The sequence below is a fragment of the Daphnia pulex genome, chromosome 6 (assembly GCF_021134715.1).
Source record: "Daphnia pulex isolate KAP4 chromosome 6, ASM2113471v1".
NCBI lineage: Eukaryota > Metazoa > Arthropoda > Branchiopoda > Diplostraca > Daphniidae > Daphnia > Daphnia pulex.
The window spans coordinates 1,833,378-1,847,847 of record NC_060022.1 but is presented as its reverse complement, the minus strand read 5'-3'; the positions used below and the strand labels follow the sequence as shown (position 1 = coordinate 1,847,847).

Sequence of the window (14,470 nt, the reverse complement as noted above, 5' to 3'; positions counted from 1 at the left end):
GTTATTTTAAAAAAAAAGAAAAAAAAATTAATAATTAAAGAAGAGGGTATAGACTGTATAATAATATGTATCACACTGTGTAGAATAGTCGCGACAAACGAGAAAAAATTGTAACACAAAACACGCAGGCAATTGTCGGGATTAAATCGACGCGACGGGGAAAAGAATAGATGATGTTATGGTGTTGGTTAATAATATTGCAACGATTTTACCGAATATGGGTCGAATGGGAAGTAGAAAAACGCAATGAAATTGCTTCCACCTTCATCTACACTTTCCTCAAGTGATGCAAGAAATGGCAAAAGTCGAACCCCCCGAAATCAAACTCCATCAGCACCCTGTTCATGACAAATGATCCAGGCCATGTCGGAGTAACAAATGTTTTCCATAGTTTAAAAGTAAGAGTTAAAGAGAAAGATAGAGAGAAATATACCAACTGTACACTACCCAAGGAAGGGGAGAAAAAGGGAAGGTAAATAAAGAGAGTACACGGCGTCTCCATAGGCATCGTGAACAAAGAGGATCGTTTTCGAGGCATAAGACAGAAATCGATTATACGACACGCACCGTTGGTGGAATGAATGATCTTACACAACTTACAGTGGTAGGGAAAGAGAATAAGAATGATAAGAAAGAAGAGAAATCTCTACAGGAAAAACACACGCAAACAAGAAATCTTTTTTTTTTAAAGATTATCGGCACGTTTAATCTACGCCGGCGAAGCCCTCAGATCCTTCGATGGCTTTGATCAGTTTATCTCTTAGCTGTTGGTAACTCTCGTAAGGTGGCAAGTCCAAACGATTGAAACTATTGACAACAGGAAAACAGAATCCATCGTCAAAAATCTTGCACGGTCTTTCGTTTCGCAAAGGAATGAAAAATGCAACTTACCAAGTGTGAGCACGGGGGAAGTTATTTGGCGTGCCCCATTTCTCGATGGTAAACGGCTGTGGGCCATTGCTGCCGTACAGCTCTTTGAATCCATTCATGGGAACACGTGATGTCCCCGTAACAAACTGCAAGACTCGAGAACGCATTTCGGGATTGAACGATAAAACCACCTAAAAAAAGGAGAAATATTCGAATTGAGGTTTCGACGATGTCGATAAAACAACTTCAAGAAAAGACGAGACTTACCCTCCAAAACCATTGCACTACCATGTGGTTGGCATTGTAATCCCCCTTGTAATTGGTGTGTTCTCTCCAATCTTTGACATCAATGGTACCAATACCACACATCAATAATTCGAGCTCATTTTCATCGAAGATCTTGAGCATCGACAAAGGAATCAAGTCCTTGAAACCGTCGAGGAAGGCACGCATCTGAGCTTCAACGCGGGACACGAACCTCCATTGGATCACCAAACTAGAGAGCAAAACATTGGTAGATCATCGCTGGAACAAATAATTTAACTTAAATAAACTTACTTGATGTATTCATGTTTATTGTCATTGGTGACAGGAATGTTGGTCCCGTTAGGCTTCAGCTCGCGCTGGATTGTTTTGCCAAAGCTTTCTTCGTCGACAGCAAAATTTAAATCCAACTCGCTTGGATCGTTCTCTTTGATCCAAACAAGAGAGTTGAAGTACTCAGTATCGACAGACTCCATATCTTTCAGTTCGATGGGCTTTTCCAACATCATTTTATAAAATGGGCGAATGAAAAAGCCGTCAAGCAATTTGCCGTGATAAACTGCCATGCCAGCAACTCGACCGATGAATTTGAAATAAGACAGATGGTCTTCGGTACACAATCCAGACATTGGGTTGATTTGCAGCGTGTAATTGTCCCTGTAGGCAAAAGTAAATGAATAAGTTGAAGTTGCAAGCAATTTAAATTGGAGACTTACATAGCAGAATATTCAAACAGGCCGTAGTATGGGTTGAACATTTCTTTAGAGAGAAGAAAGAACCATTCACGAGCAACACCGCCGTAATCGAGTCCGACTTCACCGTCAAATTCTACCCAAAGTTTCGTCTTGAGCAGCTCCGGTCGGGCGACAGTGTTGATAATTCGATACGAATCTTCCAGTATAGAGGCTCGATGAACTTTAATTTCAAACTTGTTTGGAATGTTGGCCTGTAACAAGCGGAAAAAACAAAAAAACAATTAAACCTAAGAACGCAATCAACAATAGATTGTAGGCATTTAATATATTACTGGTTTCTTAAGTTGCGACTTGAAGAAGTCGTACTTCCTTTTATAGTCACGTGAGTAAGGAACAGCCGGTCCAGCAATATTAGGGTTCGACATACGGGGGTCTTCCCATTGGGTAATTCGTGTATCTGCATGTCAAGAATGCATTAAGCGTCAGCTGTACGAGTACCACCTGACGGAAAATGCCAACTTACTATGATCAATGTAGAAGATTCTGCCATCATTATGGATTCTTTCTTCCCATCCTTCCGGAAGAGGTCCCAGCGCTTCATCTTGGAAGTTTTTGTTTCCAGGGCTCCTGAACAAACAGATAATAGAATTATTGAAATGACCTTCATTTTTGGCTTTGTTTTTGTTTGAGAAGCCCAACAAAAAGAATACGAACTGGCTCTGCCGCGGAAGTGTCGATGGTCTCCCTGATCTTGGGTCCACCCAAGTTGTAGCCCGCTTGTTATGATCGATAAAAAATAGACGTCCATTTGGAGCAACTTGCACTGTCCAACCTAGATGTTTCCAAACGAGAAGTTTGCAGCTGTACACGTACGAGGAAATGAATGATTCACGTACCTTGTGGTAGTCCTTCACTGCTAGGAACAACTACAGGTCTTGGTGGGGTTGGAGACGTACTATTTGCAACCTGTTCTCCGCCGTCAATAGACTAAAATTTGAGGGTAAAGATATGGGTTAAAAATCACGCCATGAGGAAGGTCAGCATCGAAAAAGGAAATCAGGTTTTATTCTAATTACCGTTACGGAGTGACGAGGTGACGCTGGACTAGGTCTTGGACTGCCATTAATTTGTACATCTCTTAACTACAAATTTCGAATAAAACAAGAGGAGGTAAGCACAAATTCGGTTAAGCTGACTGTAAGTTTAGCATAGTCTACTAGCTCGATATTCTACATCGAATATTTCTAGCTTTTCTTACAACTGTAACAACGCGCAGAGGCAGGCTAATCAAACCTGTTCATCGCCCTCTGCAGTATCATCCCAATAATCATCGTATTCATCATCAAATTCGTCCCCGTCATCATAATAATCATCAAGTTCTTCATCGTCATATTCATCCTCCTCAAATAATATCGATTTTCCCGAAACAGCATGCAGAAGAAAGTGGCAAAATTCGTGAGTAGATATAAACATAACCGGGAGACCCAATAAAAACGAGATCAACTCTACCTGATCAGCAATACCAGCGGCTGCATCTAGTCCAGCTTGAAGCGGATGGGCATCGTCCGATATGTGATAGCGTCGTTGCATATCCGATCCAGCAGTTTCAAGGTTACGTTCACGTGCCAACTGCTGTTCCTGAATCACAGCTTTAACGGAAAGGAAAATTCGTGATAATACTCATAAAATAACAAGCCTTCCAGACTGCTCATTTACCTGGCTGGATGGACGGTCTCTCCCACTGGGTGGTGCGAGCAATATGATTAACGTAATAGGTTCGACCGTTAGCATCTTGACGTTCCTCCCAACCAGAAGGCAAAGGGACAGACTGGGCCGTTGCATTGGCGACGTCTGGAGCGGAAGAACTTCCCTGAACGTAAACGGGCTGGAATAAAAATCAGTATATTAGTATGCGAGAATATAAATGTAAATATTTTAACTATTTTAATCAGATTTACTCTAGCTGGCTGTTCTACTTGTGCCTGTCCAGCACTATTAACACCATCTGTCGTATCAACCATTTCCCAACCAGGTTCGGGATCCTGAGTTTGAGGCTCGGTTGCAGCGACAGAATCATTGGCTACTGTAATCTCCGAAACTTCATTTGGATCAGGGATGTATGCATGATATAGTTGCAGATGTCCTTTGACCTTGGAACGCGCACTGTTTTAAGATAAAGGACATAAACATTAAGCATGAAAGCAAAAATAAGAAACAGCAATTGCAATCTATTAGCATAAAATAGCATGTACCTTCGTGGCCGAAGAATGTAATATTTCCTGGGTATACTTGTATCTGGTAGTTCCTTTGGAAGTCCAACCAAAGGAAGTTCTACCATTCCCAGAAAGTCATCTCGGGTCAAGCGATTTTCATCAAACACTTCCATCACTAGCTTATGTTCTGAAGGTTTGACCCGGAATATGAATTCTTCATCCCATTTTGGATTTAAGGTCTGTGAAGTAAATGATTAAAGTTAGAAACAAACTACTGGCAGCACTGTGATGTTGCAACATACCCTTTTCTTGGTTCGTGTCAACACTGAATCAATCACTTGTTCTCCATTATTTGCCACCAAATCAATTCTCACATAAGGATCACTAAATTTAGGAAGAAAAGTGAGGACATGAGTAATACAACAAACACCACACTTTGTTATTACCTTGCTCCAAATATGTCTTTCTTGCAAAGGTTATGCCCAGCAATCACACGTAAACGAAGTAAACTTGTAAGCTCAGGCTAAAAGAATAAATATCAAATCATGTACAGACTTACAAACAGAAATTTGCCTTCCTTTCAAACAAAAAAAAGTAAACAAAATCTGATTTTGACCAGATTTGTCCGGGTTTAAGGTTTCATATTTCGGTATTTAGACACGTAGTACGTACCATTGCGTTATTGAGCCCATAGACACGACTTTCGGCCATGCAAACTTTTGAATTTTCCTTGACTTGATGCGATAAAAAATGAGTATTGACTCTGCAGATTTTCAAGGTTTAAAATTGAACAAACTAATTGAAAATGAAGTTTTTCACGCCCCAGCCCCAGCGTACAACACAACCAGAGAGCAGACAACTTGTATAGTTGTAGGCAACGAAAGTCGACTCGAGAACTGATGAATATCAGCTGATGGAGAATTTCGTCAGTCACGTGACCCATCGATGTGAGTTTGTGACAATGCTCTCTACTAAATGCGCTCTTGAAAAAAACGAAACATCGCACATGCTTGAACTCAATTTATTTCTTTGTTCGAAAGTGGTCGGCTGTAGATAATACGTTACCGTTTACAAAAAATTGAAATGAGGGGCGTGATTATATAGAGAAATCTGCCCTACAATAAACACATTCAAAGCAACCTACCGTCACCGCGACAGGACTGCCTATATGTGGATTATAATATTAATGACGTATGTGCCCATCAATAGATGACTGTGATTTTCGAAGCCTTTTGTCTAAGCACATAATTTTACATAATAGAAACGTTGTAATGAATACAATTCAAAATGATTGGGGGAAAATACCGTCGAAAAACACATCATGGAGGAAATTTGTCAAAGGTTTTCAAAAATAACCTAGATGACAACGAATTAACTATGTGAAGGCTTTTTGAAATGAAAATACATGGAGAAGCCCCACATAGTCGCGTAAAAAAGAGAAAAGCGAGTAAAAGGTGACAACACAACGAGAGCAGAATCAATACATCGAACAGTCAAACGAGATCTTCTAGACTGAAGTAGCTGATTTCTTCTACTAGATTCTGCTTTAGGTAGATACTTGATTCTGCTAAAGAATAAGTACACATAATCAATTGGAGCCCAGATGGGCAATCGACGCGGCAGAAGAAGAGGAGGAAGTGCTCAAAGTCCCAGGTTGGGCGTGACTTGAACTGCTCGTGCAGCTGCTTGTGTCTGAGCAATCGAGGGCAAGTTGTAGGCTGAAACGTTGAATGGCAACTTCGGCTGGAGAACGTTCTCTCGGCAAGTTCAAACTATTCCTCCATTGAGCAGAAGGAAGTTCGTCGTCGTCTTCTATAAACAAAGCATTCCAATTCAACAGCTGTGTAAATTAAACATTTCTCAACTAACATTACCCCTGACTGAGGAGGCCCCTCCTTCTATCTCATTCATAGCTGGAGTTGAAATACAAGCAAGAACTTCTGCGTAACTAGGAGGAGGTGTTCCCGCGTCCAAAAAATCGCTAGAATCCAAAGTATCGTTGCTCCGTCGTAACATCAACGTGTGACTCATAGGTGTTTCGACTAAATCATTCGACGGAGCGGATGGAACAACTAAAAGACCTGCAACATAAATATAATGCATTAAATTTGTTGAAATACGAAATAAAAACTTCTGTTTTTACTTGTGGTTTCGCGGCTGTTTTCACTTTCTTCGATAACTAGACGATTGGATGGATTTTCAGAATAGGGCGGTGGGTTATCCGTGACGGACGAATTAGGTAGCTTCCACATCATGTAAATTGAAGATTGATTTTCTCCAAGATTCATTAAGGGTTGAGGTTGTCTGTGCACATAACATACAACATCATTAGCCGAAATTGATTACTCCGATAATGTAACTTTACGCTACCTGCTGAGATGTCCAGTACTACTCGTCAGATCTCCATGATCAAAACTCGCTATACTACTTGAGGGAATTGTATCTCCTTCCAATTCATGACAAGCTGTTGAATAAAATGTAAAAGAATAAAATTGTAGTAAGAGATATTCAATAACATTGATATAAATGCATATTGATTCAGCATTACCTGAATGATTCCGCACACGACGTCTCTTTAACCGATAAAAGAGGAAGGCTAAAAGAGCCAGTGAGAGTACAGCAGTGACTGCTGTTGCTATTAAACGTAAACCCAAATCCCCCCCAACCCAGTTCTCATCACCCCACGTAACATCGATGGAACCTTCATCATTCCCTCCTTCAGTGTTGTCCAAGCAAATGAATTCACAGCAAGAACTTCCAATTCTGAAGGATTTGCAATCCTGTGAATGAATTTGATCAAAATTAACATTTGCTTGACTTTTAAAAATCTTTTGTTGTTATAATGTACCTTGGGAGCAGCACACAAGACCGCTTGGCACCATTTTGGCTTTCCTCCATCACAAAGACAGACTGTACAGGAATCTGGGCCTGGAACATAGTGATTCCCACCAGTGATGGTCCTTCCATTAATATCTTGGCAGCTCTCTCCAAAAACACCGATTTCATCTTCTTGGGAACTATCAGGGGTGGCAACAAGGAACCTTTCACCAGGCATTCTAAAATAGTTGTGTGTGAATATTGATTAGAACCACTTTACACGACTTTCCCCTATGAATTAATTGGCTGCGTTGTTTACCTGGCAGTCACGTCACGCCAAGTCACGAAAGGAATGGGAGCGGAAAAATGTTCCTGTTATGTCAATTTATCCAGGTTTTCAAATACCAGGTCGCCTCGAGAACTTGACTTTGAAAAGACAAGAGATAGTAACAAGCCATATAGAGTATAAAACCACCCTATCTTGTTCTACAAAAAGCTGCGCGAAAAAAACTGAAAACTTATTTTAGGCAGTGATAAATAACACTTTGCTATCAACACTTTATCATGGAGGTATATTCCTGATAAACACACGAGTACGCGTTCAGCTCAAAAATGACACTCTTTACAGAAAAATGTAGTACTAAAAACAATCGACTGACGCGCCACCTAACGTCGAAACCAGCACAACAGATGCTAGATGGAGTACAGCAGGAAGTCGTGGGTTTGAGGAGGGAATGCCTTTTCTTTCTGAGTTAAAGTCATCAAAACCCTTTTTTTGGTATGAAGATGGAATGCCAAAGGCAATAAACAAGTTTTTACAGATGTATTAATTCAAACCTATCCAGAAAAAATGCTATTCAAGTACTAAGGAAAAAATCTTCTTTGTCTTATACTCCAAATTTACTACGTCCGGTAGTTGAGCGGATCGATGTTCTCGGTTCTAATTAATTATAGTGCTCAAAACAAAGTAATTTTCTACTAGATTTGTTTGTTTTTGTAGGCATCTTAAATTCTGTTTCGTTTTATGACGCATAGCTGTTGGTATTTGAAGGATATAGGTTGGGTAGCTTACACAGCACTTCTTTATTCAAACTGAAACTTGGTTTCCGTGAATCTATTTAGGTCGGAGCCGTTGAGGTGCGTGCAGAGCTTGGCAAAATTTTATGGCCATGCAGCAGATGTAAACAGACCATTTTCAGCAGAGTCTACATATATTTATTCTCCACCACGCAACCTTTAAAGGAAGCCGATCTGTATGGAAACCTTATCCCTTTTCAGTGACCAGTGGGAGTATTGTATTTGGAGACTCGTATTTCTTCACGCCTTAAAATGTAAACAAATTAAAATAAATACAAAGGATTAACCCTTTATCTCTAGCTATACGAAGTTTATTGGAAACGGATATAGTATAATAACGTTAACTACACAACATTTGACGCTCTTCAAATCTCCGCGCCTCTCTAACAGAACACAACACGTCCGATAGAAGAGACAGCGACCGCATTTCTCTAGAAACGGGATAAATATAACAATACAATCATAGTGTTTATAATAATGATCAAGTAATAGGTTGGTTTAAAATATTCAAAGTTAACCGGAACGAGATTCATGCAAACTTAATATGTAACACATCTAAATCTTCACTTTCTTTTCGTAAATGGACGAGTGGTCGACTAATGCGACATCGGCATCGGATTTGTTCATCGATATGCCTGAAACATAGAATATTGTTTAGCATACATTTCCAATCATTATTGTGAGATGTGCAAAACAAGCACTTTGATTTTTCAATCTTATTAATTACCTGTTGCCATCTTACGGTTCTTTCTGTGAAGGTAGTAAACAAATACACCAATCATGAGTAGGGAGAGTAAGCAGAACCCACAAATGACTGGAAAAAAATTATCATATTAATCAATTTACAAATCCATGAATATATCATTTGCATGTTAAACTAACCTTCAACAACTCTATCCATGCAAATAAACTCACAGCATGATTTCCCTGTTGTATAAAACAAACAATCCTGTACAAAACAAAGAGTATGATGACCAATCCTTCATTAATTCAGAAGTTAGAAAAAAAGGTGATTTATCATTACCTCTGAAGCTGCACAGCGAACAGCTTGACACCAAAGGTTCTTTCCATGTTCACAAAGACACAAAACGCAAGGGTCCGAACCGGGAATGTAAGTGCTTCCTGTATTGTTACAATAACATATTACATGTAGGACTTGAAAATAATCACTACAAGTTGCGATGCGCAACAAACAGCAGGGATGACATTTGTGTGTGGTTTAACAAAGATGACAGTTGGTACCTGAAGGGATAGTAACGTTTTGGAAGTCTAGGCAGTGATCGTCTACATGATTTGAGTTTTTATGTCCGTCCATCACTGTAATCATTCTGTAAATCCGACTTTTTAGTTGTGGTAATTTAACAAACAGTCAAGGGAGACAACAATAACCTCCATTTTGTTTTGCTTGTTCCTCAAATGCCATCTAGTTGCGTGAATCCGTGTTACGCGCGATCCCGGTTGAACGTGCAGCTACCAACCAACAAATCGGAACTCTATATGGTTTAATAGCCCTACTGGCCTACTGCGCATATTCACGGTCTAGACTGGGTGTGGGTATCCTCTGCAGCTTGCACCAACGGTCAATGGGCCAGGGACGTTTATATATTTACATTCAATGAAAACAAACGCGGATTCGTTCTATAAAGTATACACGGCATCAAAAAAATTCATTCGAAAAAAGTTCGGCTATTTTATTGCTACATTCAGTTTATTGCCGAGACCTTCGTTCATATTTACAAATAATCACCTTGGCGTTTTATTTGCCTTGAAGATGCTCTTATCAAGGACGTTGACTGGGTGAGCCGTTCGATTGTCTACATCCTCTAATTTCAAAAAGTTGGATTGAGATAGATAAGGCGCGAAATAGGCGTACAGTTGCTGAAAGAATATTTAAAACGGTAAAGTTAAAGTGACAATGAGGGTTGATGATAGGACTAATACGACTGATAATAAAGGTTTGATCAAGATAAAATTTTCACACCTTGTTCCAGTAAGAAAGTTCCATTTTGAGGTGGACAAGGGGCCAGTCAGGCAGTCCCATGTATAGTAACATGAGGCGAAGATAAGCAGTTAGACTATCAGCTATTTGATGCAATTGCCCTTGACTACTTAGGTAATGAACGGAGCTGTTTGCGGTGCCTTTGGTTACCAAAAGTACGACACTTCCTAATTTCGAAACAGCAATTTTTTTTATCCCTCCTTCGATATCCGACACCATTTTTATTTGCTTTATTTGCGGGCTTACCTTGCGAGAAATTGGTGTCAATTACAAACAATCGTGTGGAGCCATCGTATTTGTCGGGAGTCTTGAAAGGCTCGTTGACCGGACATAATTCGGTCAGGACGTTGATGTGCATTTTTCCCACTGGATAATTATGATCTTAACAAGCACAGCATGATGAATAGTAATATGATGAAGAACGGTTGATTAATCAAATGAATTCGCACCAGCTAAGCGAAACTTCCATGTGAATTCAAATCCGTTTGTAGCTAAATAGAAGCTTTTGACCTCTTCAGGCAACGAAGTGGCATGTAACTGTTCCCAGTGCAACAGCGCAAGAGTTTCGCAGCCATATTTCTCATCCATCTTCAAATCGACAATCCCTTGTATGGATTCTGTTAAAAAATGAATATGTGTACATTAATGTTTTAGTAATTATAGATCACTTTAAGCTGATTACTTACGTAAATAGGTGCTCAAATCCAAGGTTAAATAACGGTAAAATTCATTTCGCAGCTGATCATTGAAATTTCCAGCAGGGAAAGCCATCACCTCTCTTCGTAGGAACAGTTTTCCGCGTGTCCATGGCAACCGAGTGTAAAATCAAACAAATTATAGTAGCCAACTCATAAACTCTGTTTTTCCTTTTCCCCTTGGCTTTACTTCTATCAAACACACTCGATATTAATTAACCTGGTCTAGCGACTGACAAAACTCGATAATTTATTTTTGTTTTTCTGATCAATTTCAACAAGGAAACGGAAGGAATTACATAAAAAAATTAAACAGAAATCGCGGAGTTCTGCGCATGATTCTTTTTTCTTGATTTGTTGCCCCACTCGAGTCGACCAATACGTTTTATATCCATTTGGTAGTTTGCTTTCTAAGTTACTTAATAGAAATGGGAGAGTGGATCAACTGTATCCAGTTTTCCCCTCACGGCAAGTCGACTACTTGCAAAAGAAAAAAAAAATAAGTAAAGGGAAAACGACACTTAATTTCACCACTAATCAAAAAAAGTTACACATTTTACATCGGGCCACGTCAAATAATTTTGTGACTGGGTTAATTCAAAGGAAAAAAAAAAAAAAAACTAGGTTCCTCGCAATTTTGACGAACTTTTATGGGATGAAAAGGCGCATAATCAAACAGGGAAGGGGAAAAAATAAACAATCCGGAAGCGCCATGTTAATAGGGGCACAACTGGAAAAGACAAAAATGTTTGTTGTTGTTTTTTTCTTTCATTATTTTTCACTACTCAACTGGAACTTCCTGTTGCTTATCAAGTGCTCCTACACGTATGACACATCCAATCGTTAGTCTCTTTTTACAATATCTCGGGCGCTGGAGTCACTATCATGACGATTTCGAAATTTCTTTGCCGTGCAGAGTGCGAGTTTATCCAGAAGGTAGAAAAATTGAAGGGAATATGGGTAGAGAGGAGCTATGGTCTTGTTATTTCTTTGTAGGATTGTTTTTTCTTTTGCCTTTTTCCATTAATTCTTTAGTCATAATCATCTTCAAAGTGATGGGATCGTCCACGGCCTCTGCCAGCGAAACGCTGTGTAGGTCTCTGCTGAGCACTTGCACCGTTGCTGGAATCTTCATCTTCTTCGTTGCTTTCTTGACCTCCAGGTCGTTCTCTGCTGCTGCGCAAGTTGTAAGAATGCGATGGAGCAAAAGAGCTGAAAGGATTACTTGAATTCTCGCGCCCTGGCTGCTGTTGAGACGAGGAGGCAAACGAAGGAGAGGATGATTGGTATGATGGAGACGCTGAACTTGGCGAAGAAGACGATCCCCCACTAAGCGCATTGGTGATCGACCTGAAAATTTGTTGTGTCATGGATTACTGAGCTTGTTTTTGTAATGATTGAGACAGACAGTGCAACGCTGTGTGATCCTATTACGTGACTAACGCAATTACAAGTTCCTTACCCAATCAAGGAAGAAATTACAGATCTCGGACCTCCTGTTTGGCCATCTCTGGTGCTATTGAGCCACGAAATTCCGCTTGAACTGTTGGCGCTACTACTACTGCTGGATGACGTACTTGGCCCTGCGGCAGAAGCACTTTCACTCTCCGCATCCTATTGAAAACGGGCATTAAGCGATGAAGACAAAAAAATGACTCTTGTCACAAACTTACAACCGAATCATCGTTGAGAGCCTTCCTACAAATCGGGCAGGTCCCGTGTAACTGAAGCCATGGCACGATACACTGTGTGTGGTAATAGTGCTCACACACTAATTTTCGGACTGGTTCAGCAAGTTTGAAGTCTTCCCAACAAACTGAACACTGCAAATTTTGTTCTGCAAAAATTTGTGAATTTGGTTATTTGAGGAAAATGAATGGAATATTTTGGTTATGACTGGAACTTACCGACTTGTTGCTGATCGATCGCTACAGTAGGGATCTGAGAAATCTTATCTTTAGCCATTGGAGGCGGACCTGTGCCATCCATTTGGTTCAGCAATTGAGTTATGATAGCATCTAGGCCTGCCCGGCCAAAGGCATAATCACCTGGATTGCCATACATGAACCTTCAATATTGTAAATATCAGTAGGTGTTACAATTTAACCAATATATCGACCGAACTACTTACATGGGTGAGCCTTGAGCCTGTAACACCGCCGGATCAAAATCGAATCCTGATAGATTTATAATGAATTCTTGGATAATAGTTTCCAAAGGAGGCATTTGGCGATCACTATTAGTCCTCCGTCGAGTTGACCGAACGGGAAGATTAAAAGTTACAGGCTGTCGTCTTCGTCGAGTCGCTGTTCCATTTCCAGCTAGGCAAAACAAAGAATAACATCTTATAAACATCAACGAATCGGTCAGTGATGGTACATGTGAAATGTTTATGAAAAGTTGTCATGAGTTTGGTTATTAGAGAAACAACAACATACCGCCTGAAGATGTGGATGAAGGTTCTTCATCTTCTCTTTCGCCATTATTTGCTGCTTGTGGTACTGTTGCATCACGTAAACTACCAAATAGACTTTGGCTGAGAAGCTGAAAACAAAGAAGTAATAGTTAGTATATGGACCAAATAAAAAAATCCTGGTGAAAACATTAGACGATGACAAACTTACTTCTCCTATAGATGTGACCATTTCAGCATCACCTTCATCACTAGATTCATCGCTGAAAGATTGCTGTGTTGGGAGTTCCATTTCCTCAATAAAGCCACTGTTACATCTTGGACATTTGAAACCCTGTCAAGATAACGTAAAATAGTGTTAATATATTACGAATAAGTTTGCCTGTGACACGTCCCAAATTAGCCCCCCCTCCCCCCTCTTTAGTGTGGACAGAAGTTGCTCCCAGAACTGGATAGCAATTTAAAACTAATTTCGAGAATCATTCATGTATTCTTACGGGAAGGACGCGTGCGATTTCCACATTACATCGGTGACAAAAGAACCGATTCGACGAGTTTGGCTCCGAAACGGCCGCCATTCTGCAAACAAATAGTCAATTTGTGAGGAGACGACGAACAGTCCTCTCGACCGAAAATACTATCCCTAAACACAGTTCTCGTACTCATCCACAGATGGTGCTTATTAATATCCACGTCGGTTTTATAAAATAAATTAAACTTTTTCCAGTTAATTTAAAGATTCCATCACATAAATGGATTCTTGAAATGAATAAATAATCGTCAAAACATTTCAGTTCACTAATTGATTCACAGTGGAAATGCGATCGTGTGGAAGTTATGTGAAATGACTGTGCATGAAGCGTCTGATGTAATCTTTATCAAAATCATCTCGAATCTATGAACGTGATTTAATTTTTATGATAATTCGCCATTACGAAATCAATAGAGAGTGATGGTGTGACACAACAAACACAGATACAACAACACATATTGTGGTAGGCTGTATGGACGGTTTCTTGGCTATCACTGAATCAAAGTCACGTTTGATTTTTGGCCCATAGGCTAACTGTATATCCTTGACGTAATAGGTTATTAGTACGATTGCATCTTTCTTTTGATGCAAATGGCAACTGTCCAAGCTTCTTGGGAAATAACATCACGCGATGTTTTCGTAGCCTATGAGATGTATATCATAAAACTTAATGAACAAATGCGGTAATATCAAGAAGCGGAAAGCTAGCACGGAACCGTTTTCTATTTCTCACCATTGATTTCAGGGAGGGTGACGTTATTCCCATTCACCAGTCGAGTCTATATAACGTTCCAGCATCTAGCGTGAACAGACGTCTTCTCATCAAGTCCTTACAATTAGTTTTTCCTTCCAGAATACGGAAGTCCCGATCTGCCGAATCGTTGGATCTGCGACT

General features: G+C 39.9%; 5 protein-coding genes across 6 annotated transcripts; all 5 read right to left on the bottom strand.

The window, feature by feature from the left end:
- Positions 1 to 49: 49 nt before the first annotated feature.
- Positions 50 to 5,016, bottom strand: LOC124195658 (E3 ubiquitin-protein ligase NEDD4-like). The gene is made up of 17 exons (XM_046590172.1): positions 4,715 to 5,016; positions 4,489 to 4,565; positions 4,345 to 4,426; positions 4,082 to 4,281; positions 3,788 to 3,992; positions 3,546 to 3,714; positions 3,339 to 3,478; positions 2,906 to 2,971; positions 2,726 to 2,816; positions 2,544 to 2,661; positions 2,353 to 2,456; positions 2,162 to 2,286; positions 1,851 to 2,080; positions 1,429 to 1,791; positions 1,138 to 1,366; positions 892 to 1,061; positions 50 to 807 (listed from the first exon to the last, which is right to left on the bottom strand). The coding sequence occupies exons 1-17, from the start codon at positions 4,751 to 4,753 to the stop codon at positions 705 to 707; spliced, it is 2,511 nt and encodes an 836-aa protein (XP_046446128.1). The 5' UTR covers positions 4,754 to 5,016; the 3' UTR covers positions 50 to 704.
- A 31-nt stretch (positions 5,017 to 5,047) lies between these two features.
- Positions 5,048 to 7,522, bottom strand: LOC124195660 (integral membrane protein DGCR2/IDD-like). Of its 2 annotated transcripts, none has more exons than XM_046590175.1 (7): positions 7,179 to 7,522; positions 6,891 to 7,098; positions 6,591 to 6,822; positions 6,413 to 6,506; positions 6,186 to 6,346; positions 5,917 to 6,123; positions 5,048 to 5,854 (listed from the first exon to the last, which is right to left on the bottom strand). In XM_046590175.1, the coding sequence occupies exons 2-7, from the start codon at positions 7,095 to 7,097 to the stop codon at positions 5,631 to 5,633; spliced, it is 1,125 nt and encodes a 374-aa protein (XP_046446131.1). In that variant the 5' UTR covers position 7,098; positions 7,179 to 7,522; the 3' UTR covers positions 5,048 to 5,630. The 2 variants fall into 2 exon arrangements, with proteins under 2 accessions (XP_046446131.1, XP_046446132.1); XM_046590176.1 differs by having other exon boundaries at positions 5,048 to 5,851; positions 7,179 to 7,495.
- A 709-nt stretch (positions 7,523 to 8,231) lies between these two features.
- On the bottom strand, positions 8,232 to 9,368 carry LOC124195661 (integral membrane protein DGCR2/IDD-like). The gene is made up of 5 exons (XM_046590177.1): positions 9,179 to 9,368; positions 8,961 to 9,058; positions 8,819 to 8,885; positions 8,664 to 8,750; positions 8,232 to 8,571 (listed from the first exon to the last, which is right to left on the bottom strand). Exons 1-5 carry the CDS (start codon positions 9,261 to 9,263, stop codon positions 8,492 to 8,494), a joined length of 417 nt encoding a protein of 138 aa, XP_046446133.1. The 5' UTR covers positions 9,264 to 9,368; the 3' UTR covers positions 8,232 to 8,491.
- A 311-nt stretch (positions 9,369 to 9,679) lies between these two features.
- On the bottom strand, positions 9,680 to 10,706 carry LOC124196143 (tubulin polyglutamylase complex subunit 2-like). Its single transcript, XM_046590957.1, has 5 exons — positions 10,622 to 10,706; positions 10,385 to 10,552; positions 10,182 to 10,316; positions 9,918 to 10,102; positions 9,680 to 9,814 (listed from the first exon to the last, which is right to left on the bottom strand). The coding sequence occupies exons 1-5, from the start codon at positions 10,704 to 10,706 to the stop codon at positions 9,680 to 9,682; spliced, it is 708 nt and encodes a 235-aa protein (XP_046446913.1).
- Positions 10,707 to 10,860: 154 nt separating this feature from the next.
- Positions 10,861 to 13,700, bottom strand: LOC124195659 (E3 ubiquitin-protein ligase RNF115-like). The gene is made up of 8 exons (XM_046590174.1): positions 13,541 to 13,700; positions 13,255 to 13,377; positions 13,069 to 13,174; positions 12,762 to 12,951; positions 12,538 to 12,698; positions 12,304 to 12,467; positions 12,093 to 12,244; positions 10,861 to 11,980 (listed from the first exon to the last, which is right to left on the bottom strand). The coding sequence occupies exons 1-8, from the start codon at positions 13,619 to 13,621 to the stop codon at positions 11,662 to 11,664; spliced, it is 1,296 nt and encodes a 431-aa protein (XP_046446130.1). The 5' UTR covers positions 13,622 to 13,700; the 3' UTR covers positions 10,861 to 11,661.
- Positions 13,701 to 14,470: the final 770 nt, after the last annotated feature.

Excerpts from the sequence above, each read along its gene's own strand:
- LOC124195659 (XM_046590174.1), bottom strand. The coding sequence starts at position 13,621 with ATGGCGGCCGTTTCGGAGCCAAACTCGTCGAATCGGTTCTTTTGTCAC. Across the intron at positions 12,468-12,537 it reads GATCGATCAGCAACAAGTCG|AACAAAATTTGCAGTGTTCA; the intron begins GTAAGTTCCAGT and ends AAATTTTTGCAG. Across the intron at positions 12,245-12,303 it reads CTCTCAACGATGATTCGGTT|GATGCGGAGAGTGAAAGTGC; the intron begins GTAAGTTTGTGA and ends CGTTTTCAATAG.
- LOC124196143 (XM_046590957.1), bottom strand. The coding sequence starts at position 10,706 with ATGGCTTTCCCTGCTGGAAATTTCAATGATCAGCTGCGAAATGAATTT. Across the intron at positions 10,553-10,621 it reads GGATTTGAGCACCTATTTAC|AATCCATACAAGGGATTGTC; the intron begins GTAAGTAATCAG and ends ATTTTTTAACAG. Across the intron at positions 10,317-10,384 it reads ATGGAAGTTTCGCTTAGCTG|ATCATAATTATCCAGTGGGA; the intron begins GTGCGAATTCAT and ends GTGCTTGTTAAG.
- LOC124195658 (XM_046590172.1), bottom strand. The coding sequence starts at position 4,753 with ATGGCCGAAAGTCGTGTCTATGGGCTCAATAACGCAATG. Across the intron at positions 3,479-3,545 it reads GAGACCGTCCATCCAGCCAG|CTGTGATTCAGGAACAGCAG; the intron begins GTAAATGAGCAG and ends TTTCCGTTAAAG. Across the intron at positions 2,662-2,725 it reads CAGTGAAGGACTACCACAAG|GTTGGACAGTGCAAGTTGCT; the intron begins GTACGTGAATCA and ends GGAAACATCTAG.
- LOC124195660 (XM_046590175.1), bottom strand. The coding sequence starts at position 7,097 with ATGCCTGGTGAAAGGTTCCTTGTTGCCACCCCTGATAGTTCCCAAGAA. Across the intron at positions 6,823-6,890 it reads TCTTGTGTGCTGCTCCCAAG|GATTGCAAATCCTTCAGAAT; the intron begins GTACATTATAAC and ends ATTCATTCACAG. Across the intron at positions 6,347-6,412 it reads AGTACTGGACATCTCAGCAG|ACAACCTCAACCCTTAATGA; the intron begins GTAGCGTAAAGT and ends TTATGTGCACAG.
- LOC124195661 (XM_046590177.1), bottom strand. The coding sequence starts at position 9,263 with ATGATTACAGTGATGGACGGACATAAAAACTCAAATCATGTAGACGAT. Across the intron at positions 8,886-8,960 it reads TTCGCTGTGCAGCTTCAGAG|GATTGTTTGTTTTATACAAC; the intron begins GTAATGATAAAT and ends TGTTTTGTACAG. Across the intron at positions 8,751-8,818 it reads CATGGATAGAGTTGTTGAAG|TCATTTGTGGGTTCTGCTTA; the intron begins GTTAGTTTAACA and ends ATTTTTTTCCAG.